This window comes from Amblyomma mixtum, chromosome 2, assembly GCF_055824585.1.
Source record: "Amblyomma mixtum isolate Tamu chromosome 2, ASM5582458v1, whole genome shotgun sequence".
Classification (NCBI taxonomy): domain Eukaryota; kingdom Metazoa; phylum Arthropoda; class Arachnida; order Ixodida; family Ixodidae; genus Amblyomma; species Amblyomma mixtum.
This window is the reverse complement of record NC_143013.1, coordinates 202,188,541-202,210,533: the sequence shown is the minus strand read 5'-3', so window position 1 is coordinate 202,210,533 and position 21,993 is coordinate 202,188,541. Positions and strand designations below refer to the sequence as shown.

General features: G+C 46.2%; 1 protein-coding gene and 2 pseudogenes across 1 annotated transcript; all 3 read right to left on the bottom strand.

The window, feature by feature from the left end:
• Nucleotides 1-293: 293 nt before the first annotated feature.
• LOC149362244 (uncharacterized) lies at nucleotides 294-6,091 on the bottom strand (annotated as a pseudogene).
• Nucleotides 6,092-6,190: 99 nt separating this feature from the next.
• LOC149362243 (uncharacterized) lies at nucleotides 6,191-11,591 on the bottom strand. The gene is made up of 2 exons (XM_089568249.1): nucleotides 10,992-11,591; nucleotides 6,191-6,205 (listed from the first exon to the last, which is right to left on the bottom strand). Exons 1-2 carry the CDS (start codon nucleotides 11,589-11,591, stop codon nucleotides 6,191-6,193), a joined length of 615 nt encoding a protein of 204 aa, XP_089424375.1.
• Nucleotides 11,592-15,026: 3,435 nt separating this feature from the next.
• On the bottom strand, nucleotides 15,027-21,396 carry LOC149362242 (uncharacterized; annotated as a pseudogene).
• Between the last annotated feature and the right edge of the window lie 597 nt (nucleotides 21,397-21,993).

Genomic DNA, 21,993 nt, shown 5'->3' with positions numbered 1-21,993 from the left:
CAAGCAACCATTCAGATCCAGCATAAGAAAACACAAATTACAACACCACAGATTACAGATTCAAGCCCAGCTCGCTGAGGATGGCTGTCGATGCTGTCACTTTTCCAGCATTGAATTTCATAATGGCATCGGCTACAGTAGCCTCCACCACAAACAGTGAGGCATAGGAGTGCTTTGGAGCAAGTGCCTATATCATGGAATGCAGGCTTTCGCTATTGTTCCACGTTTTGCCACGCAGGCATCGCTCCAGCAGCTTCTTGTCTGAGAGGCGCTGATATATGGGAAGCTGGGCCTCACAAACATGGGGGCAGGTTCCTGGGATGCTTTGGTGCTTGCTCACGCCTGGCCTTTGCCACATTTTGCTTGCACCAGGAGCTCGGCCCCGTTGGGCACAGTATATAGTTGCTCTTTGCGTCATTGGACGTGATGTGATGAAATGTGGCCATCACGGCCCTCCGCACAGAATCTACATCTTTGTGGGTCTTTAGAGCCCACCCATAATAGGAGCTCATTTTGTGTATGAGATCTCCCGTTAGGTTGCCCCTTCCACTGAGGCTTTTGGAGCCAGAGCCTTTGTTCTTGGCTATCACATTCTGCAAAGCAGTACCCATGCGTTTCTCCTCATGGTTGACGCAGTCCTCTTTGTTTACAGGCAGATACCCACACACCTTCTCTTCTTCCAACGCAAGGTAGGTTGTGCTCTCACTGTCGCAAAGTACAGTTGTGTAACACAGGTTGTGGTGCTCGAGGGATCTCTTGAACAGGATCAGGGCGGCCTCCACTTCCATCTCTCCTGCCTTTTTCGTCGTGTTCTTTTGGCACACATGGCTGGCTGTCCATAATTCATATGAAGGGTCATCCTCATTTGGGCCTGACTCATCTCGGGCGCAGAAACTGCTCAGGATGACATAGTCGAGCACCAAGCTACTGAGCAGTTCAATTACCGTCCCGACGCCATTGTGGGAAGTGCGCCCGCGTGTCATTCACGACCCGTCGTAAGAAACGCTGATGTTGCCGGGATTACTCACATTCAGTTCTGAGCAAAGTTCGCGAACAGACTGCACGCACTTACTGGTTAGTTTTCATCCCATGCAACTAGCAGCAGACGTCAGCTTGCTTATCAGATGCAACTGCCACGTTTTTGTGTGCGCACCCCGACGGCTGATATTCATTGCCGAAAAAATGTCGTTTAATGCTGTTTGGCAATTGCCAGTGGCCAGCATCGCACACATGGCAAGGACGTTCACAGTAAAAGAGTTCACTTTTTGCGGCGTACCTTCGACACGTGGCGAACTCCAATCGACGAAGTGTTGCTGAAATCTTTGCACACAATGTGCAGCTTGGCCGCAAGGCCATATTCACATTCATCTTATTATTTTCACAACTCCAGAGCAGAATCTGCACTTCGTGAACTCGAGCAGAACGTCCTCTGAATTCAAACACAATCGTGAACAAAGACCCATTGTGCAGTTGAACCGTGGCATCATCGCTGTCAGCAAGAAACTCCTCCTTCTGATCTGTTGCTGCCATTGCTGAAAGCTTCTCTACCATGTTGGCTGCCTTTTTTTTTTGCGTCCTTCTGCTTAAGAAGGCTGTAAAAATACCTTGGCGTGGCGTGCGCAGCCACTGTTGGTACCGCTTTCGGGTGTCGGGCCCGTTAGGCCTAAGTTACGTCCTCCAGTTGGCTTACAATGCACAGCATTTCGCTGTTACCGCCACTGCATTCCACAAAACTGCGCACGACGTTCAGCGACTCAACGACTGCAGCTAAAGCTGCTGGTCGGGCACGCTCAACATCGCCTTCATCTTTGTTGAAAGGCGCTCTGTTGCATAGCTCTCTTTCCAAGTCGGCATAAGATTTTTGGACATCAAGTTCGGCGCTTAAAAGTCCACGAAGTTCAATCCTTGCTCCCGCCGCCGTTTTCTTCACCGGAGCTGACATACGCAGATAATGACTCTCCTTCAACATCCAGTGTGCATCTGGCATCAGATGCGTCATCGGATCCATCTTGTTGCTTTAAAAACCAGTGTGCATGAAACAATGCCTGACCATATCTCCCTCCACCTGCTTCACGTACACGATTAGGCAGATGGCATCGAGAAGGTCCACATGATATTGTTTGCCATTATCATAGCACAAGATTCTTTTAAACAAATAAGTGGCAGTGATAAATCTTCCTCTTTTGCATAATAACACCTTGGTAACAAGCCTAACTGCTGTGAAATTCTGGATGTCAGGATGGGCTGGGCAGTTGTCAACAACAAAAACTTTTTGCCCCGCAGCAGCAAACTTACAGTCAAGGTGCAGCACGTACTTCTCGAATAGCGCTGTCGTCAGCCCAGCCTTTTTGTTATTTCTGTACAGCACGTCATCTTTGGTAGGGAGTCGCGCATTCTTGAAGCACTGAGGCTTCTCTACTTTTCCGACGGTCAGCAGTGGGAGTTTGACCGCCGGACACATTCGCACCAAACAGGACGGTTATGCTATCCTTGGGTTGTTCTTTTCCCATGACAAGCGCATCCTTTGGAGGAAACGACTTTGTTGGTAGCATTTTATAAAATATTGCAGCCTCATCCAGGTTGTAAACTTTGTCCTCCGCGTACTGCTCAAGCAGCGGAACCAATGTATGCTTCTTCCAATGCTCAACAACAATGGTGTCAACACTTCCGCTTTCGCCGCACTGTCACGAAAATGAGGTTACTGCGGTCTTTAAATCTGGACAACCGGCTGTTGCTGCACTGAAATTCATGCCCCAGCCCCAGTGTAAGCTTGTCGGCCTTTTTGTGCAGCGTGCCAATCACAGGCAGTTGTGCTGCATTTGCATGTTGAAGCCACTTTATCAAGGTGTCTTCAGTGTCCAGATATTTAGAGTAGCGAATGTTTGTCCGCTTCATCAAATGCAGCCTCAGATTTTTCATCCCTGGCCTCTATGATCTTTGTCTTATTCTTCAATATCGTCAAAAGGGGTGACAAAGGCACCTTGTGCTTTTCCGCCTGCTGAGTTTTAAAGCTCGTCCATTTTTCAGCTTCCTCAATTAGGCACACTTTCTGGCAGAGAGTCAGAGTTTTGTACTTCGTCATTTTCTTCACACCAACAGTGCACTCGTTAAGTAACCACCAGAGCACAGAACACGTCTGGTCACGGCACCGGGCAATCAAACACCACGAACGAGACAAAAAAACAACGGAAACAGAAAAATTGTGACCTAGTGGCACCTGGTTGTCACTATGTCACCTAAAGGTAGCCTCCAAGACTGGTGTGCATATCATTGAGGCACAACAAAGCACCAGAAACAAAGTTTATTTAGAGTGCTGCCTAGCTGCTGCTGTGACAACTAAAACAAGCCTCTGAGACTTGCATTTGGTTCACACGAATCACGGAGGGATGAAAAATCTGAGGCCACAGTCAGAACCAACGAATTATCCATGTAGGGGTGCTCTGGCTGTTCAATTTATTCGGAAAAATTTGCATAGAAAATGTTGACTGCCAAAAACCTTCGAATTACATGGGATTTTGAATAAACCTAGTTCAGATATGAGGAGGCTTTACTCTGCTTGGATGGGGCTGAATTACCATTTAGACCGAACACTAGGCGCTATCCTTGCCCTTCAAGGCCTACTGGGCCGAAATTTTGCAAGCCGAAAAAAGGTTGTTTTTTCATAGTACACCCCCATACTATGCTACCCACAAAACATTACTTTCCAGTTTCAAGCAGTTAAGGTGTCAACGGCATGCAAAAATCAGTTTTCAATACCGAAACTGGAAAAACGGGCAGTATGGCCGCCGGCTGGAAGTGACACATGTTTGAGACGGGTGTCCGAACAGGTTCGGAGCGTCTGTTCATTGTGGCTCGTGCAAAGCAATGGTACTGGTAGCACGTGCAGCACTTTGCGCAATAAATACTGGTTATATATGAAAACACAACATCTCAAAACGGATGAAATGTCCTAGAAAAAGTTTTAAACATGTTTTATTTGCTGTAGTAGACTAGAAAACTCCTTCCTCAACTTCAGCGAAGAAGATCGCGCCGCAATGCTAGTGAGCGTTGTTTGCCTGGCAGTATTCGATTACAGCTTGTGCAAAACTCGGAAGGACATTTTACTCAGGTTGCACACGAGCAACTTATCCTTTTGTCCTTGCCAATAGCACACGCTCTTTCCCGAGACGGTGAGCGGCCTGAGGTTCTTTATTGTGCACTGACATCGCACAGTACACGGGCCACTAGAATTTCGCCTCCACCAAAATTCGGCCGCCGCGGCCGGGATCGAACCCGCGTATTTCGGGTCAGCAGCCAAGCGCCGTAACCACTGAGCCACCGCGGCGGGTCTGGGGCTGCACAGTCCGCTGCAGCAATACAAGTCAATGTCGTATCGAGCAGAGTACATCGGGCGTTGAGCCCTGATGCGTACTGTCGTAGCGGATTATGCAGCGCCAGAGACCAAATGGCGCGCTACCGACAACCAAGGCGGGCGGTTAGCTAAGGGTTAGCTGTGTCGAATGCAGAGCGAACACAGCATACCCCCAGAGCTCGGCAGCCGGTTCAATCGTCTCGCATAGGTGTGTTCAAAGCCAGCGCTGTCAAAGGTCATGAAGCTACATTAAGAAACTGTATCACCGCGTATACGCGCAGCACATAATGCAACGCTAAACAGGCCAAGTGGCGTGCGCTATCGGCAAACTGTTGCGAGCTGATAGTGACGAAAAACATGCGTTCAGGCATCAATGCACAACCACGTCGAACAATGATTTTACGTTATTTTCACGGCGTTCGCATCGCAACGGATACACTGTGAACGCAGACAGTGCAGCTAGTTAGTGATTCAATGTAGAGTGCATTTTGCCACCGCAGAAATAACCGTGCACAATGTTGGGGGGAGTAACAAATGCGGCAGCGCCTCATCCCTTCCCTTTGTTCTCGCCTTAGTGCTGGCTGGTTAATTTGCGTGGTGGCAAATTGCACGCATTCCTGTGCAGTGCTACGGGTCTTGCCTGAAAACGAAGACTCCAGGCCTTCCAGTAACTGCTTTCTTCTTTTGTAAGGCAGTTCCGGTAGATAAAAGACGCAGCAGCTTCCATCATTGAAGTCCAACGTGCTGTCAAGACGAAAAGCCAGCAGGCTTCCCGGCGCGGTCACTTTTTCATAAAGTACACGAAGGGCACACGAAGCGGTGCCAAAAGTTATGATCACCAATCAACCCAAACACAAGTTTGAAACAGCGATTTTGAAATCAATACTACACAGGCTTGAGGCTGCGTTAAGAATATGGGTGGCATGCTTATGCAGCTGACAGTGCTCAAATAATGTCACTTCAAAGCTTCTTGTTTGCAGTTGTTCCTTGGCTATTGCCACATGCATTCTGCATGTGGCAATAGCTTAGGGATGATTTTCTGAAAGGTTTGGCTTTTTTTTGCGTACTACAGAGATTTTGTGCACTGTCTTGGCATACCTCACTTGGTGATGGTGTGTTCCTGGGGCCATCTTGTGCACCTCCTTTGAATACGGCGTGGATGTGTTTGCAGAGGTTTCTCCGCGTGGTATTGTCTGTGCACGAGCATGTGACATGGTGAACACAGACGTGGCATGTCGGGCATGCGAATGCACACTGCTCCCTGCAGGTCCCGCTTCGGATTTCAGTAACCACATAGCTGGTGTTTGTGGTTGTCTGGGATTGTACCAGCCACTGCTTGATACTGGCACTTGTCACGTGGTTGGAAGGAATTAATTGGCCAATTTTGTGCCACTCTCATGTCTCCTTTTGAAATTGACTGTCCTTATTGCGCGCAAATTTTATGAGGCGGTCGAAAATTTTGTCCCTGGTCAGTTTGAACAGAATGGAAAGCAATTTGTCAATTCTCTTGTTTGTCTTTCCGTCAAGGTAGACATATGTGAGGACTCTGCGGAGTGTCTCGAGCTCCATGTTTGTGTTCATCCAAGACGCTGTCCGGAAGCATACTACCCAGACTTGTGGACACTGTCCGTAATGGCCCCTGAAGTATTCTTTGAACCTTCCAAGGCCATCCTCTTGCTCGCACCACATCATGAAAGCATCCATGAGCCTTTCGAACTCTTCCTTTGTTTGTGCTTGCATGACTGTTCGTAGTGCCTGAGAAATGTGGATGCAAGGAAAAGGGAAAGCAAAGTAATGATCTGCTTCATGTTGTTTTGCAACTACTATGCATGTGCTAGACTAGATGCCGAGAGACTGTGCACAAGTGGAGTGTGAGTTGCATAGGGTATCTCACCTCATTGACGGGCCCTTCAGTATACATCAGTATCAACATATATCATGCAATTTTCATGTTTCAGGGTTCCCTTAGCTGGGGCACATACCACTGGCTGCTGCTCATGTTTATGTCATAGCTGGCTCATGTATCGCCAGCTACAGGCCATTTATCTAATCATGAGGTGCTCTTTTTCTTATTTAAGTCGCACACTCTTGTTAATCATTTCTGTCAGATTGTCCAATGTTTGTGTTTGATATTTGTGCTCCTTATCAGTCTGATCTTGCACATTCGTTTGTCATACTTCATTTGATGCGTTTTTTTATGGCCTCCCTCCAGTTCTTGTCAATGTGCCAGGCACATAGTAGGCGTTGCTCTGCGTCGCCCATGACGGTTCTTTGGGCGTTGTAGAAGGCAGGTGCATCATCGCTCATGAATACACGAGCTCTTAATGTTCCAATCTTTTTCTTGATGGAAGTGAAGATCTTCATCGCCTTTTGGTCTACTTTGTTCGTAATACAAAAGGCGACTGGGAATCCTGCTCCAAATTCATCTGCGCACAGCAGGGTGGTGAGCTGGAAGTCATAGCCTGTGGAATAGAGTAACAATGAAATAAGTTTTCCTTTTCAGAGCAAGGGTAACAATAGTTATGCCATTATTGTTTGATGGGTGGTTTTTACAGAACATATATGCACTGTGCACCACCTGTAGGGCCCCTACAGGATGCCACCTAGTGGTCACATTCTAAATTACGCTCAAAAAGACAATTGCCACTTTTCGTTCATCATTATAAGTGTAGCTGCATTCGCAGAAGCGCTTTCTTATTCCTAGTGATTTCTTCCACTGTGGCATGCAGCAGAAAGTGTGCCAGACTTAAGTTCACCGTAAGAGCATGACGGAATAGTGTTAAAATGGTCCCTACAGTCTCGTGTGGTCCGATGCTGCACCTTTTTGCAAGCATCGACACGCTTGCTCCCATCACATACTGCTTTATACAGGTCATCCATATTAACTGCTTGCTGTAATTAGCGAGTAGAGTAAAGCAAACAGTTAAGATAATTTCCCGGTGTCCACAGCTATAAAATGTTGCTGTATTTCATGTCACGTGTGAACTCAACTCCACTATCTAGCTTCATTAATCTGCACCACCGATGACAGCAGCGTGCAGCTTTTATTGAAAATATATGAGCCTACAAGGCCAGTGATCCCAAGAATGGCCTTTCACAAAAACTTAATGCAGTCAATATCTCATAGGGGAGCCCTTTGCTTCAGCCACTGCTTGACGGTGCCAAAGCACTGAGTCCATAAAATTATATGTGGCCGTGTAGACTGTTTCTGTACTCATGCAGTGGCCTGTGTTTTTCGGAGGGCTCACCAACTCCTGCCAGAGAGGTTCATGATTGAACGGCCACTCCACAAAGTCTGTTATTCTCGTGACAAATTTTAACAAGTCAAGAGGAGTGCTCAATCCACTTGTCCTGCTGAAATACACATTTTTGAGGAAACTTCTTGCATGGAAGCATGTGTTTAAAAACTTCCTCGTAAAAATCTTTCGTCACTATGTATTGAGTTCACATACGTATCGAATTTCATTGCTGCAAAACAAACTTGGATTTGTTGGACAAAATCTCGTGTATTTCTCGTGAATTTCATTTGTTTTCCTGTGGTCACCTGCCCATATTTATGTATTTATTTTTATTTTGCAACAGTATACAATATTATTCACAGCCTTCTCTTTTTCCAACTGCATATGTCAAAGTGTCTTTCGCTCTTTACTCATACTTGCAAAGAATTTCTAGTGCTTACCGGTTTTCCCATCTGTCCAATCTACACAGACAAGGTCCGGTCCAATGCTTCTCAGGAGTTGCTGCTGTGTCTCTGTCATTTGCACCATCATGAAATCAGATGTGCCAAGTTGGTCACTTCTTGCCTGTCCAAGGCATCGGGGACGTCTTCAGCATTCTGGTGCTTGAAAAAGATGACAAGGTTGTCTTCTTCCTTTTTTGTCTTGTCCATCCAGAGATGAACACTCGGCAGTCATCGGCATGAAGATGCTCGTGATGGCCGATCTTGTAGTCTCCCATTATATTGTATAAATCTTGCCTTGTAAGCAGGGGGATCCGGTTGAGAAGTCAGTCCATTTGGTCCCTTACGCCATCCACAACACGGTTGGACACCACTCCTTTTCTGAGTATCCCTCATGCCAGGAAGGCTATGATATTCTGTCATCTTGGTAGAAATCCAATATTGATGATTTAACTTCTGCTGGCAGTTGGCGACTTCTTTGTGGATCAGGGATTTCAAGGATGCCTTTTGAGTCTGGAAGATTGAACTAACTTCTTGCCGCAACTGAAAAACGTACTTGCCCCTAGAATCGTCCAAGATCGTGGACAAAGAGCTCAAATTTCCCACTTCCTCTTTCTTGATCTCGTTTCCGTATATTTCTGTAGAAGACTGTCTAACATTGACTTGTAGTTCTGCAGCTGCTTCTTTTTGTCACTGGGAACATCCTCTTGAGAGGAGGTAGCAAGTGTACTGAGAAAAGTATCCCTGAGGGAGTTGACATCGGATTTTGTTTTTCGTCTGCATGGCTCGAAATTAGTGTTGTTTTCAGCCACTCGCTTTGTTCTTACTACATGTTCTAGCAAAGGGCTGCACAGAAGGTCCGCGGCGTTATGATGGCCTGGGGCAAACGTTTCTTGCAGCTCCCTAGCCTCGGGAACTTCCTTGAGGTCAGTGCACTCAATGTAACATTTCGGGCAAAGCTTGTCGCCTGAAATTAGACCTAGTGTCGTTAACCTTTGCGCCAGAATAGTTTAAATAATCGTAGTCCACATGGCCTCGTGTGCCTCTTGTGTGGGTCTATGCACAGCTTTGAGGCTTTATGCGTTGTATATTTCGAGAAATACACATAAATTGTACAGATTCCATCTTTAGCTCTTCTGGCTCGACTGGAAATAATGTCGTGCTGCTCAATAGGTAAATCGCAAAAAAGTGGAAGCCATGTCTTTCATAGGCGGTTGTTTTCCTGTTAGTAGCGCCACTGAGCCGCATGAGGGATTCCAGGAGTTTGGCAGTGAACGCGGTGCCTCTATCCGGGATAATTAGTGCTGGAGCGCCATGCCTCCGGACGATGTGTTCCACGAAAAATTTCGCAGCCTCGGCTGCTGTGTCACGCTGGAGGGCCTTGGTTTCAGCGTAGCGTGTAAGGTAACCAGTGGTGACGATAATCCGCCGGTTTCCCGAAGATGAAGTTGGAAAAGGGCCGAGGAGGTCCATGCCAACTTGCTTAAACGGGACACTGGGCACTTGTATGGGATGTAAAAGTCCAGCTGGCTTGACACGGGGTGTTTTTCGTCGTTGACAATTGCGGCACGTGTGCACGAGCTGCGTGCCAAACAGCCGCCGAGCGGCTATTGTTGTAGACGTGGCAATATTAAATCACACTTCACATGCCGTAATGCATGCATAGTCGGCAGCTTAATCAGTGCAGTTAGCCAAAGGCTGACCAGTAAAAGTAATTCAAAGCACTGCTCTTTTATTGATGCACCAAATAATTCCCAGTTGCACTCACTTATATGCAAACTGTTATACCTATGCAAGGCAGAAGCAACCACCTCACTGTCACCGTTCTTCATTGCTGGTGGGTCTGTGGACTACATGGCAGCAGTCGACACGCTATAAGTTACTAAAGTGTTGTCTCCGCTCCCAAAATTATGTCCAAAAGCCCGCAATCTCAGACGCCACGCAAGGCATAAAAGATTATTGTTTTTTGTTATTCAGAGGAAAAAGAACTATATTAAAGGAAACAGAAGACATAAAAAAACTGACAGACTACATCCGACCCGAGTGCACAGTAAGCGTCACATGACCATAGCAGACGACAGCGCGCACGGTCGACGGGCCGCTCTCCAGTTGACCACGCTGCAGTGACTGCTCTTTGAAAAATAATTTCTCCACTTGAACGAAAAGTACTCTTCCAAATTTCTTGTATGTTCAGCACAAGGGATTCTCCTAACGTTCGTATTATTCTAGAATGCCAGTGATCGTACGTTGCCCACATAGAGTTTCTGGGGCCTCAATGTGGTAGTTTTCACAAATTGAGGACTCTTTGTCATTTATTTATAAAATAATGCAAAAGAATTGCACGGTTGCAAAAGGGGTGCGCTTGGGTTGGTTTATTTTGCGTGAATGGTTATGGTGTCGAAAAAAAGCAATATTCTCGGAATGTGCGATCCCACCTTCTGTCTGCTCAGTCTTTCTTATCGTTCACCCCTTGGCATGGGCAATTTCGTCACCTCTAATCTGGCATGTTGGGAAAGGTATACAATGCATCTCACTGCCATCTGTCGGCTAAAAAATAAAGAGCAAGGAGCAAGTTTGCTGCTGTGGTAGCATGTCATGTTTTCGGAGCTGATGAAGATATAACTGCCTTCCATTTGCATTTGTATTGTAGTGATTATTTTCTTCTACAGTTTGTCTTTTGAGAGCACGGATGTGTTTCACACCAACATGAAATTAGGCAACAACTTTCCTGGGAAGCCATTTGCTTTGGGGATGAGCTTAAATGGCTGAAAAAGTTCATATTGTATATGCTACAGCAATATGTTCATCCGATAAGGAAAAAAGGTTGGCATGCATTCTGCATGCAGCAATAGTTTAGGGATGATTTTCTGAAAGGTTTGGCTTTTTTTTGCGTACTACAGAGGTTTTGTGCACTGTCTTGGAATACATCAATTGGTGGTAGTGTGTTCCTGGAGAGAATACGGCTTGGATGTGTTTGCAGAGGTTTCTCCTCATGGTGTTGTCTGTGCACGAGCATGTGACGTGGTGTACATAGACGTGGCATGTCAGGCATGCGAATGCACACTGCTCCTTGCAGGTCCCGCTTCGGATTTCAGTAACCACATAGCTGGTGTTTGTGGTTGTCTGGGATTGTACCATCCACTGCTTGATACTTGCACTTGTCACGTGGTTGGAAGGAATTAATTGGCCAATTTTGGGCCACTCTCGTGTCTCCTTTTGAAATTGACTGTCCTTATTGCGCGCAAATTTTATGAGGCGGTCGAAAATTTTGTCTCTGGTCAGTTTGAACAGAATGGAAACCGATTTGTCAATTCTCTTGTTTGTTTTTCCATCAAGGTAGACATATATGAGGACTCTGCGGAGTGTCTCGAGCTCCATGTTTGTGTTCATCCAAGACGCTGTCCGGAAGCATACTACCCAGACTTGTGGACACTGTCCGTAATGGCCCCTGAAGTATTCTTTGAACCTTCCAAGGCCATTGGTCGTGTCTTCCTCTTGCTCGCACCGCATCATGAAAGCATCCATGAGCCTTTCGAACTCTTCCTTCGTTTGCGCTTGCATGACTGTTCGTAGTGGCTGGAAAATGTGGATGCAAGGAAAAGGGAAAGCAAATTAATGATCTGCTTCATGTTTTGCAAGAAGCAGCACAGAAACTCTTGCTACTTTGCATGTGCTTGACTAGAATGTCAAGGTACTGTGTGCATAAGTGCAGTGTAAGTTGCATAGTGTTCCTCACCTTATAGAAGGGCCTTTCAACATACATCAATATCAACATGTATCATGGAATTTTCATGTTTCAGGGTTTCCTTAGCTGGGGCACATACCACTGGCTGCTGCTCATGTTTATAATGTCATAGTTGGCTCATATGTTGCCAGCTACAGGCCACTTCTCTAATCGTAAGGTGCTTGTTTTGTGTTCAAGTTGACGCTGTTGTTAATCATTTCTGTCAGATTTTCCAATGTTTGTGTTTGATATTTGTGCTCCTTATCAGTCTGATCTTGCACATTTGTTTCTCATACTTCATTTGATGCGTTTTTTTATGGCCTCCCTTCAGTTCTTATCAATGTGCCAGGCACATAGTAGGCGTTGGTCTGCGTCGCCCAAAACGGCTCTTTGGGCGTTGTGGAAGGCAGGTGCATCATCGCTGATGAATACACGAGCTCTTAATGTTCCGATCTTTTTCTTGATGGAAGTGAAGGTCTTCATCACCTTTTGGTCTACTTTGTTGGTAATACAAAAGGCGACTGGGAATCCTGCTCCAAATTCATCTACGCACAGCAGGGTGATGAGCTGGAAGTCATAGCCTGTGGAATAGAGTAACGATGAAAGGCAAGACCTCTTTCCCTGACGTATTCTTCCATGCATGTAGCTGACGTCTGCAAGCGTTCTTCCTTTTGGCTAAGCGAGCCCTGGTTGGTCCAGATTGTGATGTCGTCAGAGTATATGTCGTGTTGGATGCCTTCGATTTTTTTCAAGCTTGCAGGCCGACCCGATCATAGCGGTACTAAAAAGTATGGGTGAGATGTTCGATCCCTGCGGCGTTCCTTTGTTGGGGGTATGGAACTTGTCGCTGCACAGGTCACCCAGTCCCACCGTGGCTGTGCTGTTGGATAGAAAGGCCTTAACGTAGCTGTGTATTCTGTCACGGTTGTTTGAGGTTGTTTAGCTCCTTCATGATGACTTCGTGGCTTACGTTGCCGAAGGCCCCCTTGATGTCCAGCGCCAGGAGTATGTTTTCTCCGTTGTACTGGATGTTACTGAGGACCTCTTCCTTGATCTGTAGGAGAATGTCTTGGGTGGATAGCTTGGCTCGAAAGCCGAAGCGGACATCTTTCTTTGTTTTGTGATAGGTGATCACGGCAGGCAGCTGCTCGCCGTCGTTGCAATACCGGCGCTGCGAAGTTGCTATCATTGCGATTACTTGTGGATATAGCAGAAAGAAGGTGAAGTATGCCAAATGAACAGCTGCATATTCAAGTATGAACGTGTGGCATACTTACGTCTACTTACACTATTATGCAATGGTGGCAAACTGTGGCATGCATACATTATGCAATCAAAACATTAAGACTAAGGCGCATGCAAGAACAATGATTTAATACCTTAATGCACAAATACAATATCTGCAAAATTATTATGAACGACGATTCACTGCAAGCTTGATGCAGCTTATGATTCTTACGCTTTCATTTCTCACACTTATGTGCATGTACACGAAAAGTTCACACTGATTACAGCGTCTTTAAGGAAGACAAACACCAGCACAAGTTTTGCTTCCTTTACCACGAGCATGTGTGGCTGGGTACTGACGTAGATGGATACATAGCCGCAGTCTTGTGTAGGTGGCTATCAGCATTTTCCCTATTGCTTCCTTGTGATCTCCACATGCAAAGTATTCTGTGAGCAATTTCAGCGGGGACTTCATTGTGTGTATTTTGTTTGTGCACCACGCGACAGCGCCTGTGAAGTACTCCTGATAGTATTTGAGAGTACATATCACTTCACTGCTCGGGTAAATCAAGTTGCATTCACCACTCACATACTCCTTGAGAATTGTCAAAGAGGCATATTCATTACTTGCTGTTCCGATGAGAGCATCTCTGCATTGGGAGCAAGATACGGACTTTAAGGCGCTTTTCAAGATGACGCCTCCAAGGTAGTACAAAATGGAACATTCCGTTGGCGTCAGTTCTTTTCTTCAATGCTTCTTTGCTTGAGAAAGGAGATCGACGAGGTACTCTCGATCGTTAAGCTCATAGCTTCTTGTCCGCGGTGTATGTAGAAACTAGCTCACACTCACAAGCCTCAGAGCACATTTTAAATCATATGCCGTCAGCACTGGCTTCATTTGGCGTACTACCGAACAAGATTTTCGAGGCAGTCTGGAAGTAGCCTGCTTATTAGGAAAAAATCGTAGTGTACATTGCCCAGGAAAACTTTTTGGAGGCAAAGGACAACTGTCGTGGAAATAAGCAGCCCAGCTTGGGATGGTTTCCTCTGAAATGTGGTGCCCATATTCATCCCTTGTATTGTTTCTGCTGCAAGGTTTTCAGAGCAGCATAGTATTTCTCCATTATTCGGTGGCTTAAAGCTAAAGTGGGATGGCATGATGACATCAGGGCATACCACTTTGACACCAGATCCAAGAACCATGCTGTCGTTTTGGCAGATGGGTCAAGCAGCCCTTCTTTCACCAGAAATCAGATAGCCGGTGCAGCTTCTCTGAAGAATTGAAGAGCTACTGCAACCTTCACTTTTGCAGAGTAGCCAAAGCTGACATGAACCTCCGATAGGGAAGGGGCTACTGTAAGTTCCCTCTGTGCGTCGTAGTCCACCACTGCCTGGACGTGCTCCAGTTTCATGTTTGGTGACGGGAGGTTGTTGTTCAGCACGGTGGCATCGCTCGGTGCAAAGTCTTTTGAGCTTATAAGTTGCCCCCGTAGGTTTTTCAACACATGTGCTGGATCAGCAGTGAAAAAAAGCTCTGTCCCGTCCAAGCATGGAAGTGGTTTTGAGCACACTGTGGTATAATTTCTGTGGCTTGAAAATCCTAATTCTCGCCACATCGCTCGATTTGCTGATCCCATGTCACATATGACAGCACGGACTCTGAGGGAAATCTGGCCACAGCGCCGGACGATGTCGAGCACATAGTCTTTGAGCAGGGCACCTTCGACATGCTGGCCAGTGAATTCATACCTGATGACCTGCTTCCACCACTGATTCATTCCTCCCAGCATGAATACCAAAGTGTAATTGGCGGGCTCCTCTGGCTTCGAAGGAAGTGTTGTACTTCCAAGGAGAACGTCTTCACCTCGATCCAGTTCAAACGCTGTAGCAATTTCTATCTCATGTAGAAACAGCACGCAGTCTTTTTCCACATTTTCCATAGTTTCAGCCTTGCACTTCATGATGTCAAAACCTTCTTGAAGAATTCCTGAAAGGAATCTGAATTGGCGGATGACGTTGCGATGTGCTCTGTCCACACTGTTCCACTAAGCCCTAGAGAGGCCGATGAGCGGAAGAGCATACATGGTCCTGGCTGTAGCTATGGCCTCGTAGATTTGAAGGCAGAAAGGTGAGCAGGCACTGTCCTTTGCAAGGAACCGACGCGCGATGCAGGCTGACTGGCTGCAAATGCTTTTGAGTGTAGGTCCCCAGGTAAGGCGTGAATCAATGACGAGTCCCAGGTAGCGGACGCTCTTGCGCCAGGGAAGGGGAGTGCCACTCAGGCTGAGTGAGGATGTTCGGTTTCGCACCTCAGAGTTGTCTGGGTCAACCATGAGCGCCTCACTTTTTTGGGGAGACAAGGTTAGGCTTATTCCCTGGAGGTAGGCCGCGATCGAATTGAGTGTTTCTTGGATTTTGTTGCGAACTGAGCGCCCCTGGTGGGTTGGGGACCACGCGTAGACGGCAATGTCGTCTGCGTAGATTGAGATGCGCACTCTCTTTCGTGCGCGGTGTGGGATGCAGTTGGGGAGTTGCGTGAGCACGAGATTGAAGAGGAAGGGACTCAGCACACTGCATGGAACAGGGTGTCGGGGACTGGTGGTGTCACTCACGTGCACGCACATGTAGCGAGCAGCTCTCGAGGAATGACTGAAGAAATCTGTAGAGGCGGCCTTTGATGCCCATCGCTGCGAGCGTGTCGGTGATGGCCCAGCGTGCAGGGAGTCGAAGGCGCTTTTGATGTCCAGAAGAACAAGGAATTCCACCTCTCTGCAGGCGCGGGCCTGTTCTAGCGTGGCCACAACATCAGAGAGGCAGTCGGCTGTGCAGCATAGGTGGTGGAAGCCACACTGCTGCGGTAGGAGAGCGTTGCAGGCAGGCGCATACTGATGTGCTCCTTCAGCCTTGTGAGGTATGCATTTTCGGCGTCACTAGAACCAAGTAGAGCAGCTTGCACTGTTCGCAATTATTTATGGCTTTGAGAACACCTTTAACGAGGAATCCAGCAACATAGAACAGGTTGCTGCATTCAGTTGATGTTAGCGCTTCATTGAAAAGAACCTCCGATTCATCGATTGCCTGTGTCTCGGCTTCAGTGAGCTCACATTTCCCATTTGGCAGAAGGTCAACCAGATACTCGGAATCGTCAGCAGTGTAGTTGGTGGTAGTCAGCGTGTGCAAAAACTGGCTTATGCACACAAGTTTCAAAGTGCATTTTATATCATAGGTGTCTGGGACAGGCTTCCTGAGACGAACCACAGAGAAAAGATTCTCTAGGCAGTCTTGTAGCAGCCTGCTGGTGAGAAAGAAGCTGTACCCCTCTGAGTTCAAAAGAATGTCTTGCACGCGAAGCACGACCGTTGTGGAGATCAAGACGCCCGCCTGCGATAGATTCCACTAAGACGTGCTGCCCATGCTCATCCCTTGAAAGGTGTTTAGAGCCAGGTTTATAGTTTGCAGAGCTATATGAAGCTTCGCCACATCTTGCAGACTTAGGGCAACAGATGCATGATGCAACGACATTAATGTGTACCATTTTTATGCGAGCTCTAAAAACCAAGCTGTTGTTTCTGCCTCTCTGTCCAGCACTTTTTCCTTGATGAGGTATCGAATTGCACTGGGAGCTTCTCTGAAAAATTGTGTGGCAAGTCTGACTTTCATTTTCGTAAAATGTCCAGATGAATCATGTGCTTCAGAGAGCTTCGGTGCGAGCTTCAGCTCCCTTTCCTTGTCACACTCCAGCACAGCATGCACACGATCCAGGTTCACCTCATGTGAGGGAAGATCGCACTGGCTGGCTTCTGCATCACTTAATGTGAATACATCAGAGGTTATCAACTGACTTTTAATATTCTTCAAAACATGAGCAGCGTTTACGTTGAAGAACAATTCCATTTCTTTGAGTAAAAGTTGTGGTATTGAGCAGGTTGTCTTCGAATTTCAGTGGCTAGAAAAGCCGAGCTCACACCACATCACTCGATTTGAGGTGCCCATATCAGATGTTACAACCCGAACTCTGAGGGAAATATCGGCGCAGAGTTGGACAACTTGCCGAACAATGTCCTTGAGCATGCGGCCGTCCACATGGCTTCCAGTGAAGTGATAAGCAATCACCTGCTTCCATCGCTGGTTGGGGCTTCCAACCATAAACACTAGAGCGTGATTAGCACGCTCATCTGGCTTTTGTGGCAATGTCACTCCCCCATACACAATGTCTTCAGCCCGGTCAAGCTGAAAGCTTCGGACAATCTCTATCTCATCGAGAAAGAGGACACAGTCTCTCTCTACATCTTCCATGCCTTGTGCCTTCGCTTGGAGAAGTTCAGCAACGTCTGTAAGAATTCCTGGTGAGAACTTGAGCCAAGTGAGGCGATGAACTAGAATTCTTTCTGCTGTAAGTGGGTAGCCAAGCTGTCTGATAATTCTGTAGCCCGACTTCCCACAAGAAAACTTCAATTGAAGCTTCTGTTTAATAGTCTACAGCGACCACATGCATCCCTTGTTGCTTTTTCGGGAAAGTACCCGAACTTGATCCTTATATAAAAATTTTACCCTTTCTTCAAAGTGCTCTACGGTGCTTTTTAGCTTTCGCATCTTCTTTCTAGGAGAGTTAATAGTCAAGTTGGCTTTTTATGCACTTCTTGAAGTTATCTGTGGTTCTTTCTCACATCTTCCAGTTGTTTTCTCAGTTGAGCGCAACAGCTACTGGAGGAATGTACATCGCAGCCTTCATTTTACTCTGTTTGTCCATCACTAGGCTGATAGACAACCTGTTCACTTACGTTCGTTCCCTCAGGTGCTTTTCCAGAGCTACTTGGCTGTGAAAGGTGACCTGATGCCGAAGGCTTACCGCAGTCCGCAAGAACGCCAGGTTCTTGTTCCTGCACTGTTGAGTTTGATGTAGTTGGTAGACCTGGGTCAGTGAAAACAAATGCCAAATGAAGACAAGTTGTCTAGCTTCACTAAATGTACTTCAGAGTGAGTGCCATGAAAAACAACCATCAAGTATCACAATATCAAATATCACTGAAACAGCTACTGCATGACAAAATATAACACCATTCTTAGACACACACATGCACACACACTAAAAGCAACCTCTAGGACCATAATTCACATGCGTTGCAAAAGCATTTCGAAAACAAAAAGTAATACAAAGTATTGAACAACCTAACAGGTTCGAAGATGAGGTGAACTCAATAAAAATTAACTAAAGTACTAACACACAGCCCCTGTGCATGACCAAGGTGGCAGGACTTGCACCTCTTCCAAATGCCCCCTCAGAGACAGCCATACACTTCCCTTAATGGAAACATCACACCACTCATAATTTGTCTTTTATAACACTCTAATCTATATAGCTCAACAGCAGTTTCAGTAAAAACAAATTCTGTCCTAAAGCTTATAGGAAGCTTGAGACAGCTGAATGAATAGTCTCTGTGCCTCTAAATTAACAGGCTCGCTGAAACGCCTTGATGCCATCCTCGTCGTGGGTGCCGCTTTATTAAAGTGAAGGACCAATCAGCTAGCTCGCACATCTAGTACACTTCTAAAAATAATGCAGCAGCTCGTGGGCTCTGGCGTATCGCTGTCAGCTGCTGTTTTTCGCCTACCATAACACTTCATGTCTGGAGGACGCAGCCAGAAGAGCCCTCTTGTGCTGCCTTACGGGCTGTTGACGCACTTGCAAATTTCCTGGCTTCCAAAGCTGCCTTTTGCTTTTCACATTCTTTCTTACTAGATCTTTTAAGTGGATGCAGATACGAAAGACAATGAAACGTATTATGTGAGCCTTAATGCTGTGACATTGTGAAAAATGTGCACTACTTGCAGAGCTCATCATTATGTCTTGTAACTGTTTGGCCCTTCTGGCTTGCTATTCCAACGCTCTGACTTGGAATAGCAAGACAACCATCTTTATAAGACTTGGACCGAATGAACTGTATGCACTTAGCATCATTTTGTGTATCTGCTATAGACTGCTCACAGAGGTTGCATGTCTTGTAGTTTTTCAGCACACATGAAGCAAGGTGCCCTGCCATGTACACGAATGCTCTCTCTTCTGTGCTGCTCATCTCGGGTAAAATGTTGTGAACCTCATCTGCACCTTTAGTGACTTTTGTGATGCTGTCTGGAAACTTGGGTCTGATAATCAGCCAAAAAAAAAAAATGCTTTAAATACTGAGAAACACTGATAACACGAAGCGCCAGCTTGCACTCATAGGGTGTAGGAATCGGATTTTTTGCGCGAATCATTGAAAAGAGGTTCTCAAGGCTGTCTGGTGTGAAGCGAGCTGATAGAACAAATTTGTAGCCCTGCTTAATAAGGCCTCTTTGGAGTGACAAAATGCTAGTGGCGCTGAACACACTGGTTTGCACAGGTTTCCATGAACCATTAGCTATTTTAACGTCCCGAAAGAGGTTTATGAAGAACTGCATAAAGTTTACGGCCTTCTCATATTTTTCCTCTTTACTCTGGCTGAATGCAGTTCCAATGTGCCAACTGCAAATCAAGTCAAACCATTTATTTACTTCCTTAAAAAAACCAGGCTGTGAGAAGAAGGCTGAGGTTCTCATTTAACTCGTTGGGATTCTCGGCGCCCTTGCACAAACAAGGACACGCCGAGGTGACCCAAGTTTTCTCAAATTTTAACCCTGCGTTTGGCGCATGATAGCCGCCGTTGCTTATGCGCCACCAAACCCAACTCAACTCAAAAAACCAGTGGTTCGGGCTTTGGTGCTTAGCAAGTCATTATCAACAAGCTGCTCAATTGCACATGCAGTCTTGTGGCTCATCAAATCTGCTGCTGGGGCTACTCTCATTTTGTCAAAATGGGGTGGAGAAATATGCACCTCACTTGGATGGGGTGCCAGTTTGTAGGGTTTCTCCTTTTTATGTTTTACTAATTCTATCACAGACCACATGTGAACAATATTAGTTAGCTTAAATTCCTCAACAATGTTGTCCGGCAGCGTTATGGTCTGTAGTGTACAGAGGCGATTCCTGATGTTCTTGAGTATGTGTGGAACATCTGCTAGCACACATGTTTTCTGACGGGTGATCTGGGTGTGGTGTCGAGTATGACACCATGCCATTCCTTTCTGCCGACACACCAAACACTAACCATAAAGCTCGGTTCCCTGCACCCATGTCACTAGTAATGGCCACAACATCCAGTCACTTCCTCATAATCTCGTGCACAACAGCTGCACATTCACTGCCTTTGAAAGATGATCCAGTGAAATGGTAGCCCACCACTTGCTTCCATTGTGTAGAAACACCTCCTACCATGAACGCTAAGCAGTGGGTGGCTAAACCAGGATCAACTGCTTTTTGTCCTAGAGTAGTGAAGCCACACATACTTTGTGAGCTTGGATCGTACTCAAGCTACTCATGCAGTTGCATTTCATCTATCATAAGAACGCATTTTCTTTCATGTTGCTTAAATGCTGCTACCTTGCACTTCATCATCTCAAAAACTTCATGGAGGATCCCGAGTTCAAATTTGAAGCATTGCATATGTTCACGTAAAGTATGTTCAGCTGGCACAGGCTGGCCTTTAGAAATGAGAAGGCTGTAGCCTGTAGAGCCACACGCGAACTGCAGTCTTGGAGCCTTCTTGAATGTTTCGGCAGACCACGGGCGGCCAGTGTTTTTCTCCTCCCTGCCTAGCGCTTGTACTTGATCCTGAGTGACGACCCTATCGATTCCGTTTTTGAGTCTTCAAGTTTTCTTGCACAAGGCCTTTATACTTTTTCCGCAGGCCCTTTAGCTGGCGTTGTAGGTCTGCCACTTTCTGAAGCATCAAAATCCAGACAAGTGTGAGTACATGAGTGTTAAAGTAGAAATCAGCAGTAAAGTACTGCTTTAGCCAAGCATAGACTGAAAACACACACATCGAAGAGCAAACACGGCCATTATTGTATGCATGCACAAGGCTCAAACAAGCTTTTATATAACTATCATCCAAAAAGTTGTCTCATTACCAGTTGTTTTAATGGCGTGTGGCTTGTAATGCCTAAGTGCTGTTGTAAGGACTGAGAAGATTATTTATTCCACTCTGCATGTAAGTTTATTTTGAAATGAATTGAAGCACACAAGAACACGCTCACAAGAAGAGGAAACACACAGGACAGGTGCTAACCTTCTAGCCCAAACAGAAGTTTTGTTAAATTGCATGTAAGTTGTTCGGGAAGGATGGCCCTTTCATAAAAATACAGGAGACCTGGCAGCACGTTGTAGTGAAAGAACTGTTCATCGAAGTAAATTTGCTGAATGTGAATGTCATGCCCCGGCAGTTTGTGGGCTGTGTATACCACAAAGTCGCACCACTTGTACTCTGCGTTGGCAAGTTGGCCCTGCACCTGGTAGTAGTAGCTATGGTTTTTCTTCAGTGCTGGTTCACCGTCCAACATTTCACAAAAGAACCTTCTGTCATTGCATGCGTCTTCTAATGTTAGCCCTCTCTTTCAATAGGGGCACTTTACCTCAAGAAGCCCTTCTTCTGTTGGCTCCTTCACTATTCCATCTGGTGATGCTGCCAGAAAGGGATGGCACATGTGCACATGCAGGCCTGTCTGTTGGACATCTACTGTAATGTCCAGCAGCCTGCATGCTTCGACGTATTTCCGAATAGCCACTACATCCATTTCCCTGCCATACTGACGGGGGTCGTCTTGGGCCAGATGCCGTTTTGCGGTATATTGGAATATATCCTTCGCACTGCTGTCCACCTTTCTACAGTGGATTGCCCTTTTGAAAAATGAGGCTGTAATACGTCCTTGCCTCTCTTCAAACCACCTGAAGTTTTCTGCCTGCCCAAGTGTTTGACAACAAATGTTGTCTCTGTCCTGAATAGAGATTTGTGAATTTTTTTTTATTTCTGTTCGGAACAGCTCTCTGTTCTCTTCCAAAAGCAAGTCTTCTGTGTCTGCAACTGCAGGGATGAATATAGTGTTTTCATCTTGAGCAGCTTGGTAGTCGGTATTGTGTGCATTTGGTGGCTGTGCATA